The sequence below is a fragment of the Leucoraja erinacea genome, chromosome 36 (assembly GCF_028641065.1).
Source record: "Leucoraja erinacea ecotype New England chromosome 36, Leri_hhj_1, whole genome shotgun sequence".
NCBI classification, from domain to species: Eukaryota; Metazoa; Chordata; class Chondrichthyes; order Rajiformes; family Rajidae; genus Leucoraja; species Leucoraja erinaceus.
Genome location: NC_073412.1, coordinates 6,342,971 through 6,363,195, shown reverse-complemented (window position 1 = coordinate 6,363,195; position 20,225 = coordinate 6,342,971). Strand labels below are relative to the sequence as shown.

The 20,225-nt window shown below is 48.9% G+C and overlaps 1 protein-coding gene across 1 annotated transcript in view; it reads right to left on the bottom strand.

Moving 5' to 3' along the window:
- LOC129713601 (SH2 domain-containing adapter protein F-like) overlaps nt 1-20,225 on the bottom strand; it is a 71,793-nt gene that overhangs the window by 17,664 nt on the left and 33,904 nt on the right. Inside the window, exon 4 of the mRNA XM_055662790.1 lies at nt 5,541-5,771. Within this exon, the coding sequence (XP_055518765.1) occupies nt 5,541-5,771 (231 nt within the window). The remainder of the gene's footprint in view (nt 1-5,540; nt 5,772-20,225) is intronic.

Below are 20,225 nucleotides of genomic sequence, written 5' to 3'. Positions count from 1 at the left end.
GACAGAGACAGAGAGAGAGAGACAGAGAGAGAGACAGAGAGATAGAGACAGAGAGACAGAGAGAGAGAGAGAGAGAGAGAGAGAGAGAGAGACAGAGAGAGAGAGAGAGAGAGAGAGACAGAGAGAGAGAGAGAGAGAGAGAGAGAGAGAGAGAGAGAGACAGACAGAGAGAGAGAGAGAGAGAGAGAGAGAGAGACAGAGAGAGAGAGAGAGAGAGAGAGAGAGAGAGAGAGAGAGAGAGAGAGAGAGAGAGAGACAGAGAGAGAGACAGAGAGAGAGAGAGACAGAGAGAGAGACAGAGAGAGACAGAGACAGAGACAGAGACAGAGAGAGAGACAGAGACAGAGACAGAGAGAAAGACAGAGAGAGAGACAGAGAGAGAGAGCGAGAGAGAGACAGACAGACACACACAGACAGAGAGACAGACACAGAGACACAGACACAGACACAAACACACACACACACACACACATCACAGACACATACACAGACACACACACACACACACATTGACAGAGACTCGTACACACACAGGGGGAGGGGGAACTATCTGAAGGGAGTCCCCCGGATTTCCCAGACATGCTCCTAAGGCAGCGATGACCACCATGATCGGGGAGCCTCAGGGCCACTGAAACACCACATTAGTCATTCCCTTCTGCCCTTCCCTCTGTGCTGGCAGGGGAGTGAGGTACGGGGGGGGAGGAAGACATCGACCTCGGAAGACCCTGTCCCACTTAGGAGACCTAAACAGCAACCTCTTGTGACCTTGCCCGCCATCAAGGTCGAGGTGACCTGCAACCTGCTACCACCTCCCCCACACATGTTGAAAACCTTCCTCCACTATGAAGAAAACCGGCTTCCACTAGACCTGCGAGTAAAAAATAGGTACAGGAGTAGGCCATTCGGCCCTTCGAGCCTGCACCGCCATTCAATATGATCATGGCTGATCAACCAACTCAGTATCCCATCCCTGCCTTCTCCCCATACCCCCTGATCCCTTTAGCCACAAGGGTCACATCTAACTCCCTCTTAAATATAGCCAATGAACTGTGGCCTCAACTACCCTCTGTGGCAGAGAATTCCACAGATTCACCACTCTCTGTGTGTGAGAAAAAATGTTTTTCTCATCTCACCTCAGTCCTAAAAGATTTCCCCCTTATCCGTAAAACTGTGTGACCTCTTGTTCTGGAGAGTTGTGAATCTGTGTAATTCTCTGCCACAGAAGGCAGTGGAGGCCAATTCACTGGATGTTTTCAAGAGAGAGTTAGATAGGGCTTTTAAAGATAGCGGAGTCAGGGGATATGGGGGAGAAGGCAGGAACGGGGTACTGATTGTGGATTGTGGATGATCAGCCATGATTGCAGTGAATGGCGGTGCTGGCTCCAAGGGCCGAATGGCCTACTCCTGCACCTGTTGTCTATTGTCAAACAATGGCCAGCTAAGTGTTAGGGGCACACAAAAAAGCTGGAGAAACTCAGTGGGTGCAGCAGCATCTATGGAGCGAAGGAAATAGGCAACGTTTCGGGCCGAAACCCTTCGTGTTAGGGGCATGTTCCCTGCCCTCACCCCAACCACCCCCCCACCCCCCTCCTCTGCTGCCTCGACCATCACTTTCCTCTCCAGCCATTCTCCGGGGTTTCCATGGCGACACTAAACAGCCACACACACAAAAAAAAAAGTGATTTCTGCTTTCAATTACTTCACGATATTCCAAAGGCCCTTTGTCCAATCTTAACTGGTGCTCCACTTACAGCTGATGAAATGCTGCTTTAGCTGATAGATTATGGAGGGGTAAAGTGTGTGGCAGAGTTATCTCGGCCCAGCGGGCCTGTATAGAAACCTCCCTCGCCCAGACAAGGCCTTTGTAGTGTTGCAGGGAAGAGAAAAGATTATCGATTCCAAAATCCAAAAGATCGAACATTGCGGCCATTATCTCAGTCGAGGCCTAAATATCCTGGCTGTAATTGCACCAAACTGCATTTAACGCTCCAGGCTCAGTTTAGAGATACAGCGCGGAAACAGGCCCTTCGGCCCACCGAGTCCGCGCCGACCTGCTATCCCCGCACACTAACACTATCCGACACACACTAGGGACAATTTACAAATTTTTTCCCCAAGCCAATTAACCTACAAACCTGTAAGTTGTCGGAGTCTGGGAGGAAATCGGAGAAGTCCCACGCAGGTCACGGGGAGAAACTCCGTGCAAACTCCGTACAGACAGCGCCCGTGGTCGGGACCGAACCCGGGTCTCTGGTGCTGGAGGGCAGCAACTCTGCCTGTCACCTTTCACCTCCTCCCTTGGAGCTTAACAGCCAAGGAAATAGTGAGACAGCATGAAAACAGGCCCTTCAGCCCATATCATACATGCTAGCCAAGAAGCCCGAATAGGCTAGTTCCATTTACCCATATGATAGAGGCATAGAGTCATACATTATGGAAACAGGCCATTCGGCCCATCTCACACATGCTAGCCAATATGCCCATATGAGCTAGTCCCATTTACCCATGTGACAATCATAGTCAAACATTATGGAAACAGGCCATTCGGCCCATCTCATACATGCTAGCCAATATGCCCATATGAGCTAGTCCCATTTACCCATGTGACAATCATAGTCATACATTATGGAAACAGGCCATTCGGCCCATCTTGCCCACACCGACCAACAACCTTGCCCAGCACCACCACCCAGCCACCCACCCAGTTCAGTGACTACATTTCCGAAGTATTTCTCGCACAGAGGGTGGTGGGTGTATGGAACGAGCTGCCAGAAGAAGTGGTTGAGGCAGGTACAATAACTGCATTGTAAAGACATTGGAGTCGGGACTAGATCAGTTTATTGAATGTATGGAATTTCTTTAGTCAGAGGGCGGTGAATCTGTGGAATTCATTGCCACAGACGGCTGTGGAGGCCAAGTCATTTTTGAATGAATGAATGACTGAATGTGTGAATGTGTGCATGAATGAATGCATGATTGAATGAATGAATGAATGATGGAATGAATGAATGATGGAATGGATGCATGAATGAATGAAAGAATGAATGAATGAATGATGAGTGAATGATGAATGAATGATGAATGAATGAATGAGTGAATGAATGAATGAATGCATGAATGAATGAATGAATGATGAATGAATGAATTAATATATGATGAATGAATGAATGAATGAATGAATGAATGAATGAATGTATGATTGAATGAATGAATGAATGAATGATTGAATGAATGAATGAGTGAGTGATGTATGAATGAATGAATGATGAATGAATGAATGATTGAATGAATGAATGAAATGAATGATTGAATGCATGATTGAATGAAAGAATGAATAAGTATATTGGCCAAGTATGTACACATACAAGGAATTTGCCTTGGTGCTCCACTCGCATGTAACAACGCCACATACAGTAAACCAGTGGTTCCCAACCTTTTGTAGCTCATGGGCCCCTTGGAATCTTTTAATTTTTCTGTGCCCCCCCCCCCTTCCCTGACATTATTAGCGAAAAAAAGTACTTCAATATTATAATACCTTCCATAAAAATATCAGTGTGTATTAATTGCAGATATAGTCTCTTTTCTTCTATTCCACAAACATCAAAAATATTTCAACTACATAGATTTAAATGTATTAGAACTGTAATTTAGGAGGCAACAGGGTGGTAGCTCTGTGGCCCCCTTCATTGAACCTGTGGCCCCCTAAATCCCAACATTTTTTGTGGCCCCCCCTGAAATTTGCCCATATGGCCCCAGGATGGGAATCACTGCAGTAAACCATTCAAACCCCTGTCCCACTTTCACGACCTAATTCACAACATCTGCCGAGTTTGTCCTTGACTCGCAGCATGGTCGAAACATAGAAACATAGAAAATAGGTGCAGGAGTAGGCCATTCGGCCCTTCTAGTGTGTGAGAAAAAATGTTTTTCTCATCTCACCTCAGTCCTAAAAGATTTCCCCCTTATCCTTAAACTGTGATCCCTTGTCCTGGATTTCCCCAACATCGGGAACAATCTTCCTGCATCTAGCTCCCTGGTGCCTGGGCTGTAGATGGCTTTGTTACCGTCACCGATCTATGCCCAGCGGTGATGTGCTCATTACTGTGGCTCCAGAACTGTTTAGTTTTCAAGATACAACGTGGAAACATAGAAACATAGACAATAGGTGCAGGAGTAGGCCATTCGGCCCCTCCAGCCTGCACCGCCATTCAACATGATCATGGCTGATCATCCAACTCAGTATCCTGTACCTGCCTTCTCTCCATACCCCCTGATCCCTTTAGCCACAAGGGCCACATCTAACTCCCTCTTAAATATAGCCAATGAACTGTGTGGCCTCAACTACCTTCTGCAGCAGAGAGTTCCAGAGATTCACCACTCTCTGTGTGTGAGAAAAAATGTTTTTCTCATCTCACCTCAGTCCTAAAAGATTTCCCCCTTATCCTTAAACTGTGTGACCCCTTGTCTTGGACTTCCCCAACATCGGGAACAATCTTCCTGCATCTAGCCTGTCCAACCCCTTAAGAATTTTGTAAGTTTCTATAAGATCCCCCCTCAATCTTCTAAATTCTAGCGAGTACAAGCCGAGTCTGTCCAGTCTTTCTTCATATGAGAGTCCTGACATCCCAGGAATCAGTCTAGTGAACCTTCTCTGCACTCCCTCTATGGCAATAATGTCCTTCCTCAGATTTGGAGACCAAAACTGTACGCAATACTCCAGGTGTGGTCTCACCAAGACCCTGTACAACTGCAGTAAAACCTCCCTGCTCCTATACTTAAATCCTTGTATATCCTTTGTACATCCTCCTCCCCGTGACAAGGTCGTAGGTAGGTCGTAGGTAGGTCGTAGGTAGGTCGTAGTTAGGTCGTAGGTAGGTCGTAGGTAGGTCGTAGGTAGGTCGTAGGTAGGTCGTAGGCAGGTCGTAGGTAGGTCGTAGGTAGGTCGTAGGTAGGTCGTAGGTAGGTCGTAGGTAGGTCGTAGGTAGGTCGTAGGTAGGTCGTAGGTAGGTCGTAGGTAGGTCGTAGGTAGGTCGTAGGTAGGTCGTAGGTAGGTCGTAGGTAGGTCATAGGTAGGTCGTAGGTAGGTCGTAGGTAGGTCGTAGGTAGGTCGTAGGTAGGTCGTAGGTCGTAGGTAGGTCGTAGGTAGGTAGGTAGTAGGTAGGTAGGTCGTAGGTAGGTCGTAGGTAGGTCGTAGGTAGGGTCGTAGGTAGGTCGTAGGTAGGTCGTAGGTAGGTCGTAGGTAGGTCGTAGGTAGGTCGTAGGTAGGTCGTAGGTAGGTCGTAGGTCGTAGGTAGGTCGTAGGTAGGTCGTAGGTAGGTCGTAGGTAGGTCGTAGGTAGGTCGTAGGTAGGTCGTAGGTAGGTAGGTAGGCCATGACGCTGGTCGTAGGCACTCGTGGCATCGAGTAGGTCGGGGCATTTTTCTAGCCTGATGAAAAATGTCCACGAGTAAAAATAAGTCGTGTATTAGGTTGTGAAAGTGGGACGGGGCCTGAAGAACAACACATTACGGCGTTTGTTGGCAGATTCTCTATGGCCTCACCTGCGAAGGCCTTGGAGATGCGTTCCTTCTTCCACTCCCAGGGCTGGTCGTATTCCCCCGGGGGCCGCTCGTCGTCTTCGGGGAGACGGCTGTCGCGGGGCCGCTGGGCGGACACCCTCTCCGCCGCTCGCTCGCCGTGGCCGACGCCGTTCTCCACGGGCTCGTAGGGCGTGTCGTACAGGGGCAGCGGCTTGCCGGGAGGGGCTTCCTTGGAACCTCTCCGCCGTATCTCTGCGCAGTAGAAGGGGGAGAGAGTTAGCGACAGCCACAGCACGACAACGACCACAGCGGTAGAGTCGCTGCCTCACGGCGCTTACAGTGCCCGAGACCCCGGTTCGATCCCGACTTGTCTGTACCGGAGTTTGTACATCCTCCTCCCCGTGACCTGCGTGTGGGATTTCTCCCCGAGATCGCCAGTTTCCTCCCACGCTCCAAAGACGTACAGGTTTGGACGTTAATCCGCTTGGTATAAATGTAAATTGTCCCCAGTGTGTGTCGGATAGTGTAATGCCCCCGTCCCACTTAGGAAACCTGAACGGAAACCTCTGGAGACTTTGTGCCCCCCCCTCAACCAAGGTTTCCGTGCGGTTCCCGGAGGTTTTGGTCAGTCTCCCTACCTGCCTCCGCTTCCTGCAACCTCCGGCAACCACCTGCAACCTACGGGAACCGCACGGAAACCTTGGGTGGGGCGCAAAGTCTCCAGAGGTTTCCGTTCAGGTTTCCTAAGTGGGACAGACAGGGGCGTAAGTGTGCAGGGCTTGCTGGTCGGTGAGGACTCGCTGGGCCGAAGGGCCTGTTCCCACGCTGGTTCTCTAAACTAAACTAAACTGAACGTTGTGGAAGTTCAACAGAGTATTTGTCAACGTGCCAAACCTCCTCAATCTCCTGAGGCAGTTGACGCCTTAATGGGCTTTATCACGGTTCAACATACAGATGTGTAGGAAAGAACTGCAGATGTTGGTTTACACCGCAGATAGGCACAAAAATGCTGGAGTAACTCAGCGGGGCAGGCAGCATCTCTGGGGAGAAGGAATGGGTGACGTTTCGGGTCGAGACCCGAAACGTCACCCATTCCTTCTCTCCAGAGATGCTGCCTGTCCCGCTGAGTTACTCCAGCATTTTGTGCCTATCTTCAACACACAGATATCAGGGGACTCCCGAGGTTTGACTCTGAATGGAAAGACAATTGTCGATAGACAAGAGGTGCGGGAGTCGGCCATTCGGCCCTTCGAGCCAGCACCGCCATTCACTGTGATCATGGCTGATCATCCACAATCAGACTCCGCTATCTTTAAGAGCCCTATCTAAGGATGGGGAAGATCGGAATGGTGATAGAAAAATTCCTGGAAATTCAGAATTGTCCCTGGAGTGCAGGAAAGGTTTAGAGATCTAGAGGAGGTTCAAGTCAAGAGTGTTTAATTGTGATATTAAGTGGCAACAGAACAATAAAATTCTTCCTCGCAGCAGCTTAACAGGCTCATTAACTCGATAACACACAAATAAATACACATCGATCAATAATCCAATATATTAAGGTAATGAGAATGTGAGGAGAATTAAAAATGGGGTCAGTGTGGACAGCATTGGACTCGATGGGCCGAAGGGCTCAATGATTCAGGCGTGGGTGCGGAGTGCAGAATAGCGGGCCATTCAGCCCACTCTGTCCCTGCTAGCATGGACAGTTATTTATAGACAATAGACAATAGACAATAGACAATAGGTGTAAGAGTAGGCCATTCAACCCACTATGTCCCTGCTAGCATGGACAGTTATTTATAGACAATAGACAATATGTGCAGGAGTAGGCCATTCAGCCCACCCTGTCCCTGCTAGCATGGACAGTTATTTATAGACAATAGACAATAGGTGTTAGGAGTAGGCCATTCAGCCCACTATGTCCCTGCTAGCACGGACAGCTATTTACAGACAATAGACAATAGGTGCAGGAGTAGGCCATTCAACCCACTATGTCCCTGCTAGCATGGACAGTTATTTATAGACAATAGACATTCATTCCCACTTTGTCCCTGCTAGCATGGACAGTTATGTATAGACAATAGACAATAGGTGCAGGAGTAGGCCATTCAGCCCACTTTGGCCCTGCTAGCATGGACAGGTATTTATAGACAATAGACAATAGGTTTAGGAGTAGGCCATTCAGCCCACTTTGTCCCTGCTAGCACGGACAGCTATTTAGAGACAGTGGACAATAGGTGCAGGAGTAGGCCATTCAACCCACTATGTCCCTGCTAGCATGGACAGTTATTTATAGACAATAGACAATAGGTGCAGGAGTAGGCCATTCAGCCCACTTTGTCCCTGCTAGCATGGACAGTTATGTATAGACAATAGACAATAGGTGCAGGAGTAGGCCATTCAGCCCACTTTGGCCCTGCTAGCATGGACAGTTATTTATAGACAATAGACAATAGGTTTAGGAGTAGGCCATTCAGCCCACTTTGTCCCTGCTAGCACGGACAGCTATTTATAGACAATAGACAATAGGCGCAGGAGTAGGCCATTCAGCCCACTTTGTCCTTGCTAGCATGGACAGTTATGTATAGACAATAGACAATAGACAATAGGAGTAGGAGTAGGCTATTCAGCCCACTTTGTCCCTGCTAGCACGGACAGTTATTTATAGACAATAGACAATAGGTGCAGGAGTAGGCCATTCAGCCCACTATATCCCTGCTAGCACGGACAGCTATTTAAACTGGCCTTTCTTTCCCCCGTGCAAAGTAAAAACTGCTGGAGGAACTCAGCCCAAAGAAGGGTCTCGACCAGTCCATTCCCTCCACAGATGCTGACACAGCCCCCAAGCACTTTGTGGGTCTTTTTGCCTCAGCTACACATTTCAAACAGTGAGAAGTTTACACGCCGCTAGATCATTGAAGAGGGGCGGTCACGGTGGCGCAGCGGTAGAGTCGCTGCCTCACAGCGAATGCAGCGCCGGGGACCCGGGTTCAATCCCGACTACGGGTGCTGTCTGTGTGGAGTTTGCACGTTCTCCCCGTGACCCACGTGGGTTTTCTCCGAGATCTTCGGTTTCCTCCGACGCTCCAAAGACGTGCAGGTTTGTAGGTTGATTTGGCTTGGTGTAAATGTAAAAAAAATGTCCCTAGTGGGTGTAGGATAGTGTTAGTGTGCGGGGATCGCTGGTCGGCACGGACCTGGTGGGCCGAAGGGCCTGTTTCTGACCTTGGCCAGGCCTAGGAGCGACCCAACCAGGACATCTTCAGCCCTGCCCTCTCCCCTACGCACAGGGTGTCTGAAGATGAGTAGGCATGCAGGTGCAGCAGGCAGTGAAGAAGGCGAATGGTATGTTAGCATTCATAGCAAAAGGATTTGAGTATAGGAGCAGGGAGGTTCTACTGCAGTTGTACAGGGTCTTGGTGAGACCACACCTGGAGTATTGCGTACAGTTTTGGTCTCCTAATCTGAGGAAAGACATTCTTGCTGTAGAGGGTGTACAGAGAACATTCACCAGACTGATTCCTGGGATGTCATGACTTTCATATGAAGAAAGACTGGATAGACTCGGCTTGTACTCGCTAGGATTTAGAAGATTGAGGGGGGATTTTATAGAAACGTACAAAATTCTTAAGGGGTTGGACAGGCTAGATGCAGGAAGATTGTTCCCGATGTTGGGGAAGTCCAGAACAAGGGGTCACACACACAGTTTAAGGATAAGGGGGAAATCTTTTAGGACTGAGGTGAGATGTAAAAACATTTTTTTCTCACACACAGAGAGTGGTGAATCTGTGGAATTCTCTGCCACAGAGGGTAGTTGAGGCCAGTTCATTGGCTATATTTAAGAGGGAGTTCGATGTGGCCCTTGTGGCTAAAGGGATCAGGGGGTATGGAGAGAAGGCAGGGATGGGATACTGAGTTGGATGATCAGCCGTGATCATATTGAATGGCGGTGCAGGCTCGAAGGGCCGAATGGCCTACTCCTGCACCTATTGTCTGTTTCTCTGTTGTCACTTGCAGGCAGAGCACCAGGCTGGAAGGGCCGAATGGCCTGCACCTATTTTCTATGTTTCTATGCGGATGGTGGGTGTGCAGTGCAGCCTGGAGGCAAGGAGCAGCCCCTTTTGACATTGGAACGGGGGTGCCTGAACACACTGGCATTGTGCATGCATCTGCAGCACTATAGTCTGAAAGGCCTTTAACACTACACCCTGTATAATGATAAGGTTACACACTCAGACCATGTGCCTCAGTCTCTGTACATGCAGATGGTTTCAACAGTGCCCAATTCCATCATTAATACTCCACATGCAGATGGACAATCAGTCATCCACATATAACCTTTCCACCAATTTAATGTGGCTCATTGATGACCCTCTTGCTGCCGTGCAATTAGCAAATGCGAATAGATATGCAGAGAGCTGCATAAATCACCCTGACTACCAGGCAGCCGGCTGCACTGCAAGTGGGGACTGCACTGGATCCACGTTCTGTTCCTTCATAAGGAATAGGAGTAAAACTAGGCCATTCGGCCCATCAAGTCTACTCTGCCATTCAACCGTGGCTCTCCCTCCTAACCCCATTCTCCTGCCTTCTCCCCGTAACCTCTGACACCCCGTACTAATCAAAGCCCTGACTTACTGTGGGAGTGGGCATGCGATGTTTTGGGTCTTCACACCCGACCCGACCCAGTCCAGGAAACCCCCGGCCATTCCCCTCTATCCCACCACACTGCCCAGTCACGGCTGGACAAATTGAAGGTAGACAAAAATGCTGGAGGAACTCAGCGGGTGAGGCAGCATCTATGGAGAGATGGAATAGGTGACGTTTCGGTACCCGAAACGTCACCTATTCCTTCTCTCCATAGATGCTGCCTCACCCGTCACAACCTCCTTCATCTGATATCGTTCCCTCAGCCCTCAATCCCCCAAACCATCCAAACAACAGCCACCTCCTCAAATATCAGTCTGCACCAAACACCGACATTGCCATCAGTCTATTAAACATTGCAACCTCCAACAAGCATTGAAATACCTTTATTGTTATTTGTTTTTTTATGTGTATGTGAGTGAGCATGTATATATATTTATATACACACACACGGACACACTCACACACACGCACGCTCACACACACACGCACACTCACATGCTCACGCACACACATTCACAAACACACACACTCACACACGCGCGCACACACACACGCACACTCACACACACGCACGCGCTCACGCACACACATTCACAAACACACACGCGCACACACATGCGCACACATTCACAAACACATACGTGAACACACACACACACGCTCACACACACGCATGCACTCACACACACACACACACACACACGCTCACACACATGCACACACTCACACACACACACACACAAACACACACGCTCACACACACGCACGCACTCACACACACACACACCACACGCACACACACACACACACACACGCTCACACACACGCACGCACACACACACACACACACACACACGCTCACACACACGCATGCACTCACACATACACACACACAAACATACACACGCATGCACACATACACACACATGCACACATACACAAGCACAAACACACACTTGCACACACACACACACACAAACTCACACACACACAGGGACATACTCACACACACACACACACGCACACACACACACACCCACACGCACAGAAACAGACACTCCCACACACATGCACACACGGACACTCACGCACACCCATACAGACATACGGACACACACACACAGACACACAGACACACACGCACATACATACAACCTACAATAACAGAGAGAATGAATGGGTGACGTTTCGGGTTCAGACTGGTTAGTGAAAGCTAACTAACTAAAGTAAAATTAAATAAATGAAACTTAAACCAAACGTACCTGGACTACTCGACTGGGCTAAAATAAACCCTATCTATTCCTCTCATGATAATGTACACCTCTGTAAGGTCACCCCTCATCTGCAGGTCCTTGTTCCAACAGAGTTTTGTGGCACAGACTACCAAGTAAATACCAAGGGGGAGACAAAAATTCTGGAGGAACTCAGCGGGTGAGGCAGCATCTATGGAGAGAAGGAATAGGCGACGTTTCGGTAACCGAAACGTCACCTATTCCTTCTCTCCATAGATACTGCCTCACCTGCTGAGTTTCATCCAGCATTTTTTGTCTACCTTCGATTTTTCCAGCATCTGCAGTTCTTTCTTGAACAAGTAGATGCTGAATATTGGATTTGGGGCTGTTTCGCTACACTGTGGTTGGCAGTGTCAGATGCCAGGATTATCATCAGCTCCGATTAGCGGGCACCGATGCCAATAATACTTCATGGAAAATGGACCCAGCAGATGGTGTATACGTTACATGCGCTTACTGAGGGCCTGTTGGTGTGGAGTAATGGATTGCTCAGGGGCTGAGGCTCCCATGAGAGGGAATGAGAAGGAAGTGCTGTCTAACATGTTAGCATTCATAGCAAAAGGATTTGGGTATAGGAGCAGGGAGGTTCTACTGCAGTTGTACAGGGTCTTGGTGAGACCACACCTGGAGCATTGCGTACAGTTTTGGTCTCCTAATTTGAGATTCTTGCCATAGTGGGAGCACAGAGAAGGTTCACCAGACTGATTCCTGGGATGTCAGGACTTTCATATGAAGAAAGACTGGATAGACTCGGCTTGTACTCGCTAGAATTTAGGAGATTGAGGGGGGGATCTTATAGAAACTTACAACATTCTTAAGGGGTTGGACAGGCTAGATGTAGGAAGATTGTTCCCGGTGTTGGGGAAGTCCAGAACAAGGGGTCACAGTTTAAGGATAAGGGGGAAATCTTTTAGGACTGAGGTGAGATGAGAAAAACATTTTTTCACACACAGAGAGTGGTGAATCTGTGGAACTCTCTGCCACAGAAGGTAGTTGAGGCCACAGTTCATTGGCTATATTGAAGAGGGAGTTAGATGTGGCTAAAGGGATCAGGGGGTATGGAGAGAAGGCAGGGATGGGATACTGAGTTGGATGATCAGCCATGATCATATTGAATGGCTGTGCAGGCTCGATGGGCCGAATGGCCTACTCCTGCAATACACATCTGGCAAAGTGATGGCGTTAAAGCCCCTGTCCCACTTTCATGACCTAATTGGCAACCTCTGCCGGGTTTGCCCTTGACTCATACTCGCAGCATGGTCGCTGCGAGGTTGTAGGAGGTCTTCATAACTCTTCCTCGTGCTCGAGAGTGGTCTCCGCGTGCTCGTGGCCTCAAGTAGGTCGCGGCGGTTTTTTTCCCAGCCTGATAAAAAAATGTCCACGAGTTAAAAAAAAAGGTCGGGATGGAAAAAATGGATACTTTTTACTCGTAGGTAGGTCATAGGTCGGTAACTGGCCCGAGGGAAAAAATGCAAACGTGACATCATTTTATCATGTAATCATTTTCCACTCGTAGCTGGGCGTAGTTGGTCTTAGATGTGGAAGACTGAGGTCGAGGGGGGTCGTTGAAGGTCGCAGACATAGTGGTAGGGGGTCTATTACTTTGGCGAGTCAACAAGACCTTGACATCTTTTTCAACTAGTCCAGAGTCTTCTAAACTCGTGTGTTAGGTCATCCAAGTGGGACAGCCCCTTAAGAGGTTGGAGGTCATGTTACAGTTGTACAAGATATTGCCGAGGTCACGTAGAGTCATACAGCGTGGAGACAGGCCCTTCGGCCCAACTTCGGAGACGAGGAAACACTTTTTCTCACAGAGAGTGGTGAATCTGTGGAATTCTCTGCCTCAGAGGGCGGTGGAGGCCGGTTCTCTGGATGTTTCAACAGAGAGCTAGATAGGGCTCTTAAAGATAGCCGGGTCAGGGGATATGGGGAGAAGGCAGGAACGTGGGTACTGATTGTGGATGATCAGCCATGATCACATTGAATGGCGGTGCTGGCTCGAAGGGCCGAATGGCCTACTCCTGCACCTATTGTCTATTGTCTCTGGCAACCTTTGCAGTTGATGGGAATTCTCTGCAGATACCGCTGTCTTCAGGAGAGTTTATGTAACGTTTCCTCAATGCATGCACCAGAGGTGTGAAGAGTGGAGGCATTTAGTTATGCTGCAGTCTGAAGAAAGGTCCTGACCCAAAACATCACATTATCTACGTTCTCCAACGATGCTGTCTGACCCGCTGAGTTACTCCGGCACTTTGTGTCATTTTGTGTAAACCTATCAATGAATCAATGTCACTACATTGTCACAAGTAGCTAGGAACAGTGAAATTCTTTGTCATTCATTCATACATTCATACAGCAGACCTCGCCCAGCTAATACGCAAAGAGTCCCCATGTTACCGGCATCGACAATTACACAAAATGTTCATTGAACAGTCTGCAACAACCTGTACGTCTTTAGGGAGTGTTGGAGGAAACCACAGGTCTCAGTTTAGTTTTAGTTTAGAGATACAGCGCGGAAACAGGCCCACCGGATCCGCGCCGACCAGCGATCCCCGCACACACTAACGCAATCCTACACCCACGAGGGACATGTTTTACATTTACACCAAGCCAATTAACCTACAAAACGTGGAAATCTTTGGAGAGCGGGAGGAAACCGAAGATCTCGGAGAAAATCCACGCGGGTCACGAACAAATTTTGTTGGACAAACTTCGTGGCCACAAGCGGTCGGTCCCCTGCCTGGTCACCCCCACGTTCTCAACGCCCCTCCCACCTGGTCCCCCCAACATTCTCAGAGCCACACACCCCCCCCCCCCCCCCCTTCCACCGTGGTTCCTCCAACATTCTCAGAGCCCCACAGCCAGTCGCTCGAGAAACGAGAGATAAAGGGATATTACAGATATCTCTTATTTCCCTCTCCCCTGACTCTCAGTCTGAAGAAGGGTCTCGACCCGAAACGTCACCCATTCCTTCTCTCCAATGAAGCTGCCTGTCCCGCTGAGTTACTCCAGCTTTTTGTGTCTAACGTAGGTTTTAGAGGGATATGGTCCAAGCGCGGGCAGGTGGGACTAGTGTAGATAGAAACATAGAAACATAGAAAATAGGTGCAGGAGTAGGCCATTCGGCCCTTCGAGCCTGCACCGCCATTCAATATGATCATGGCTGATCATCCAACTCAGTATCCTGTACCTGCCTTCTCTCCATACCTCCTGATCCCTTTAGCCACAAGGGCCACATCTAACTCCCTCTTAAATATAGCCAATGAACTGTGGCCTCAACTACCTTCTGCGGCAGAGAATTCCAGAGATTCACCACTCTCTGCGTGAAAAAAGTCTTCCTCATCTCGGTCCTAAAAGATTTCCCCCTTATCCTTAAACTGTGACCCCTTGTTCTGGACTTCCCCAACATGGGGAACATGATGGGACATGTTGGTCGGCATGGGCAGGTTGGGATGAAGGGCCTGTTTCCACACTGTATCACTCTATGACTACATCAACTCCCAAGCTGTCGGCACCAGGGATGAGCTACAGTCTCTGGCTATCCCACGAACAGTGGAGTGTCGCCCTGAGAATGTTTTGAACAACTTAGCTGAATAAACCTACTGACATTGATTTATAGTCAGCTATTGACCAAGTGCAGATCGAAAATAGATTAGGCAACCTGTAGCATTTAGACACTGCTCTGATTAATTGCAGAATTTAGGACTAAAGTAATGGATTGAAAGTGGTCGTTTTTAATTAGCTGTTATGGTCCACTGACTATGATCCACGAGCGGCACGGTGGCGCCTTACAGCGCATTCACCACCAGAGACCCGGGTTCGATCCCGACCAGGGGCGCTGTCTGTACAGAAACATAGAAACATAGAAAATAGGTGCAGGAGTAGGCCATTCGGCCCTTCGAGCCTGCACCGCCATTCAATAGGGTGATTTCACGAAAGGTCACTGGAGCGTAGATCCGCACCCACGTGACTGAAAATCTCAAGTGGAGGACATGCTAGACATCCGGTACATGTTAGTGAATGGGAAAACACGCACTTTCCCACCCGTTTAAAACATGGAAAACGGCCAGTTTTTGAGCTGCAATTTACGGTGCCAGTCGGGGTGACCGTGAGGCACAGCTACCTAGATCTACAATCCAAAAAAAAGATAGAAACTAAGGTAAATTAAAGAGGGCGCTGAAGGTGCCAATCCAGCGGAAGTGAACAGCAGACATTTGCCGTGGAGATTTAAAGATCCAAAATATTGGGAATTATCGCGTTTGCTCACTGCATTTCAGTGAGGAAAGCAGACTATTATCTAAATGGTGGCCGATTGGGAAAGGGGGAGATGCAGCGAGACCTGGGTGTCATGGTACACCAGTCATTGAAGGTAGGCATGCAGGTGCAGCAGGCAGTAAAGAAAGCGAATGGTATGTTAGCTTTCATTGCAAAAGGATTTGAGTATAGGAGCAGGGAGGTTCTACTGCAGTTGTACAGGTCTTGGTGAGACCACACCTGGAGTATTGCGTACAGTTTTGGTCTCCAAATCTGAGGAAGGACATTATTGCCATAGAGGGAGTGCAGAGACGGTTCACCAGACTGATTCCTGGGATGTCAGGACTGTCTTATGAAGAAAGACTGGATAGACTTGGTTTATACTCTCTAGAATTTAGGAGATTGAGAGGGGATCTTATAGAAACTTACAAAATTCTTAAGGGGTTGGACAGGCTAGATGCAGGAAGATCGTTCCCGATGTTAGGGAAGTCCAGGACAAGGGGTCACAGCTTAAGGATAAGGGGGAAATCCTTTAAAACCGAGATGAGAAGAACTTTTTTCACACAGAGAGTGGTGAATCTCTGGAACTCTCTGCCACAGAGGGTAGTTGAGGCCACAGTTCATTGGCTATATTTAAGAGGGAGTTAGATGTGGCCCTTGTGGCTAAGGGGATCAGAGGGTAGGAAGAGAAGGCAGGTACGGGATACTGAGTTGGATGATCAGCCATTATCATATTGAATGGCAGTGAAGGCTCGAAGGGCCGAATGGCCTACTCCTGCACCTAATTTCTATGTTTCTATGTTTCTATGTACCGGATGTATAGCATGTCCTCCACTTGAGATTTTCGGTCACGTGGGTGCGGATCTACGCTCCAGTGACCTTTCGTGAAATCACCCTATATGATCACGGGGAGAACGTGCAAACTCCGTACAGACAGCGCATGTGGTCAGGATGGAACCCGGGTCTCTGGCGCTGTAAGGCAGTTGCTCTACCGCTGCGCCACTGTTGTGGAGTTCCACGCTGATACGGGTAGAGGGGGGGAGGGGGAGGAGGATGAGGTTGCTGTACTTGTGGCTGCCTGGTGGATTAAATGGAGCGTGGACTCCAGCCAAAGGCCTTTGCTTTTAATCAGCTTGCTGAGTGATCCCAGTCCCCAGTGAAGCCGCTCGCGGGAATCAGCCGCATCTTCCGTGCATTGGGAAATTAATTAGGCTCAGTAATTGAAAGCAAAGCAATATTACACCAGATTGCAAGAACTCCCTTCTTAACGTGTTATCTGTGTTTAAGAAGGAACTGCAGATGCTGGAAAATCGAAGGTAGACAAAAGTGCTGGAGAAACTTTGCGGGTGCAGCAGCATCTATGGAGCGAAGGAAATAGGCAACGTTTGCCTATTTCCTTTGCTCCATGCAAAGAGTTGAACAATCACCACTATAGGAAATAGGCAACGTTTCGGGCCGAAACCCTTCCGGGTTTCGGCCCGAAACGTTGCCTATTTCCTTCGCTCCATAGATGCTGCTGCACCCGCTGAGCATCTATGGACTTCCCCAACATCGGGAACAATCTTCCTGCATCTAGCCTGTCCAACCCCTTAAGAATTTTGTAAGTTTCTATAAGATCCCCTCTCAATCTCCTAAATTCTAGAGAGTATAAACCAAGTCTATCCAGTCTTTCTTCATAAGACAGTCCTGACATCCCAGGAATCAGTCGGTACAAACCGAGTTTCCCTTTCCCCTGGCTCTCTATGGAATGAAGGAAATAGGCAACGTTTCGGGGCGAAATGAGTCTGAAGAAGGGTTTCGGCCCGAAACGTTGCCTATTTCCTTCGCTCCATAGATGCTGCTGCACCGCGCTGAGCACTTTTGTCTACCTTAACGTGTTATCTTGCTACCAGGCTCATAGACAAGAGTCCGACACTTCACCAAACTATTCCCCCACTGAGGGGCGCCAACTCTCCCGCTCCCAAATAAGGGAGAAACGGTGAAAATACGGGACAAATTCCCCGACGGCAATTCATTGACCGACTGGGCCGTGGCTGGGCGGGTGAATGATGAGTTGGCCCGGAGTGCTGGACTGTACACACAAAGCCCAGCCGGGGCGGGCCAGCTGAGGAGTTTTGGCCCCGGGGGACCGCGCGCAAAGTCCGGCGTCCCGTCCAACTCATGATCGGCCGTGAGACGGAGGGGTGGTGGCGGTGTCGGCGGTAAGCGAAGGTCCGAAGGTCGGACAGCTGGCCGGGCTGCCGACCGATCGACGGGGCCACGGGCGAGGTGCTGCTGCTGCACTCCACGGGCTGCACTACATCGGGACGGATGAGGCGGGGTCCGGACGTGGACAGTCCCCTCGACCCGAGTAGTAGCGGTCAAATACGGGACAAGGGCGGTCCCGTACGGGACAAACCGATTTAGCCCAATATACGGGAAGTCGCGGCTAATACGGGACAGTTGGCAACACTACCCACTCAACACGTCAGTCTCAATGCTGGGTGGGGTGGGGGGTGGGGAGGGGTGGGGGGTGGGGGGGGGGGGGATATTCAACTGATGGAGCCACCACTCTTACACATGGACCCGACCTTGTCAGTCCCACCCTGAAGATCTTTGATGTCGTTGAGTGGTGGAAAAGTGAGGTAACACAGAACAAGTGTGAATGGATTGTTGCTGGCACGGGCTCGATGGGCCGAAGGGCCAGTTGTCCATGTTCCATCAGAGGGATGGATATACATCCCTTCCTCCATCCATCCATCAAATCTAATCTATTGAACCAACCAATCTCACCCTCTGCTCCCTGCAGCAACACACACACACACACACACACACACACACCACGCCCGTGGTGGCCAGTGTGGGCAAGATGGGCCAAAGGGCCTGTTTCCACACTGTATCACTCTATGACTATGACGTGTTAGCATGCAGGAAACCATCGATGCGGATCTCCTTAAATAGATTGAGAGGGCCGATATGTGATTTGTTTGGAGCCTAATTATCTCTCTCCCGGGACATCTTTAGCCCGCAGTCGATAACTGGTTAGCAAAAATTCCAGTTGGCAGCTTCCGACAGCGAACTCTCAGCTCTCTACACAAGCACCGTCCCGCAACGACTATTGAAAACGTTCCTTCAATGTGACAGAAGTCAGTACTCGACCTTAGAAACATAGAAACATAGACAATAGGTGCAGGAGTAGGCCATTCAGCCCCTCGAGCCTGCACCGCCATTCAATATGATCATGGCTGATCATCCAACTCAGTATCCCATCCCTGCCTTCTCTCCGTACCCCCTGATCCCTCTAGCCACAAGGGCCACATCTAATTCCCTCTTAAATATAGCCAATGAACTGTGGCCTCAACTACCTTCTGTGGCAGAGAATTCCACAGATTCACCACTCTCTGTGTGTGAAAAATGTTTTTCTCATCTCGCTCGTAAAAGATTTCCCCCTTATCCTTAAACTGTGTGACCCCCTTGTTCTGGACTTCCCCAACATCTAGATGCTAAATGCAGGAAGATTATTCCCGATGTTGGGCAAGTCCAGGACAAGGGGTCAAAGTTTGAGGATAAGGGGGAAATACTTTAGGACCGAGATGAGAAAAACATTTTTCACACAGAGAGTGGGTGAATCTCTGGAACTCTCTCTGCCACAGAAGGTAGTTGAGGAAGGTAGTTGAGGCCACACAGTTCATTGGCTATATTTAAGAGGGAGTTAGATGTGGCCCTTGTGGCTAAAGGGATCAGGGGGTATGGAGAGAAGGCAGGGATGGGATACTGAGTTGGATGATCAGCCATGATCATATTGAATGGCGGTGCAGGCTCGAAGGGCCAAATGGCCTCGACCTATTTTCTATGTTTCTATGCGGATGGTGGGTGTGCAGTGCAGCCCGAATGGCCTCTACTCCTGCACCTAATTTCTATGTTTCTATGAAACGAGAGATATGGACGGTGATATGGAGAGATATGGAACAAATGAATGAAAGATATGCAAAAAAATAGCAATGATGAAGTTTGCAATTGGATTAACTCGGAATACAGCAAAAGTTCGTGCTCAAGAGAATTCTTCCTGCAAAGTCCGGGCCTGGATCTTCAAACTCTGGAAGCTTTCTTCTGTTTTGCATAATTTTAATCCACTTAAATAACACAATGTGTTGAAATGTTCGCTTCAGTGTGCTTCATAAATATTTAACAGCTCCAGCAATTTCCATTATTCTTGATGAAATTGCACGTCGATTTGCGACTTTTTTTCTTTCGCCTCCCGGATTTTGACAGGTCAATGACTGAAACGTTATTCCAAGCAGACAGACTCGCAATAAGCCCCCTAGATGTAATTAATAAAAGCTTTTCTTTTGAATATGTCAGGGGCATTCTCAGATGCAACGTACAGAATCGTGATGTTTAAGAAGGAACTGCAGATGCTGGAAAAAAATCGACGGTAGACAAAAATGCTGGAGGAACTCAGCGGGTGAGGAGGCAGCATCGATGGAGCGAAGGAATAGATACATGGAAACATAGACAATAGGTGCAGGAGTAG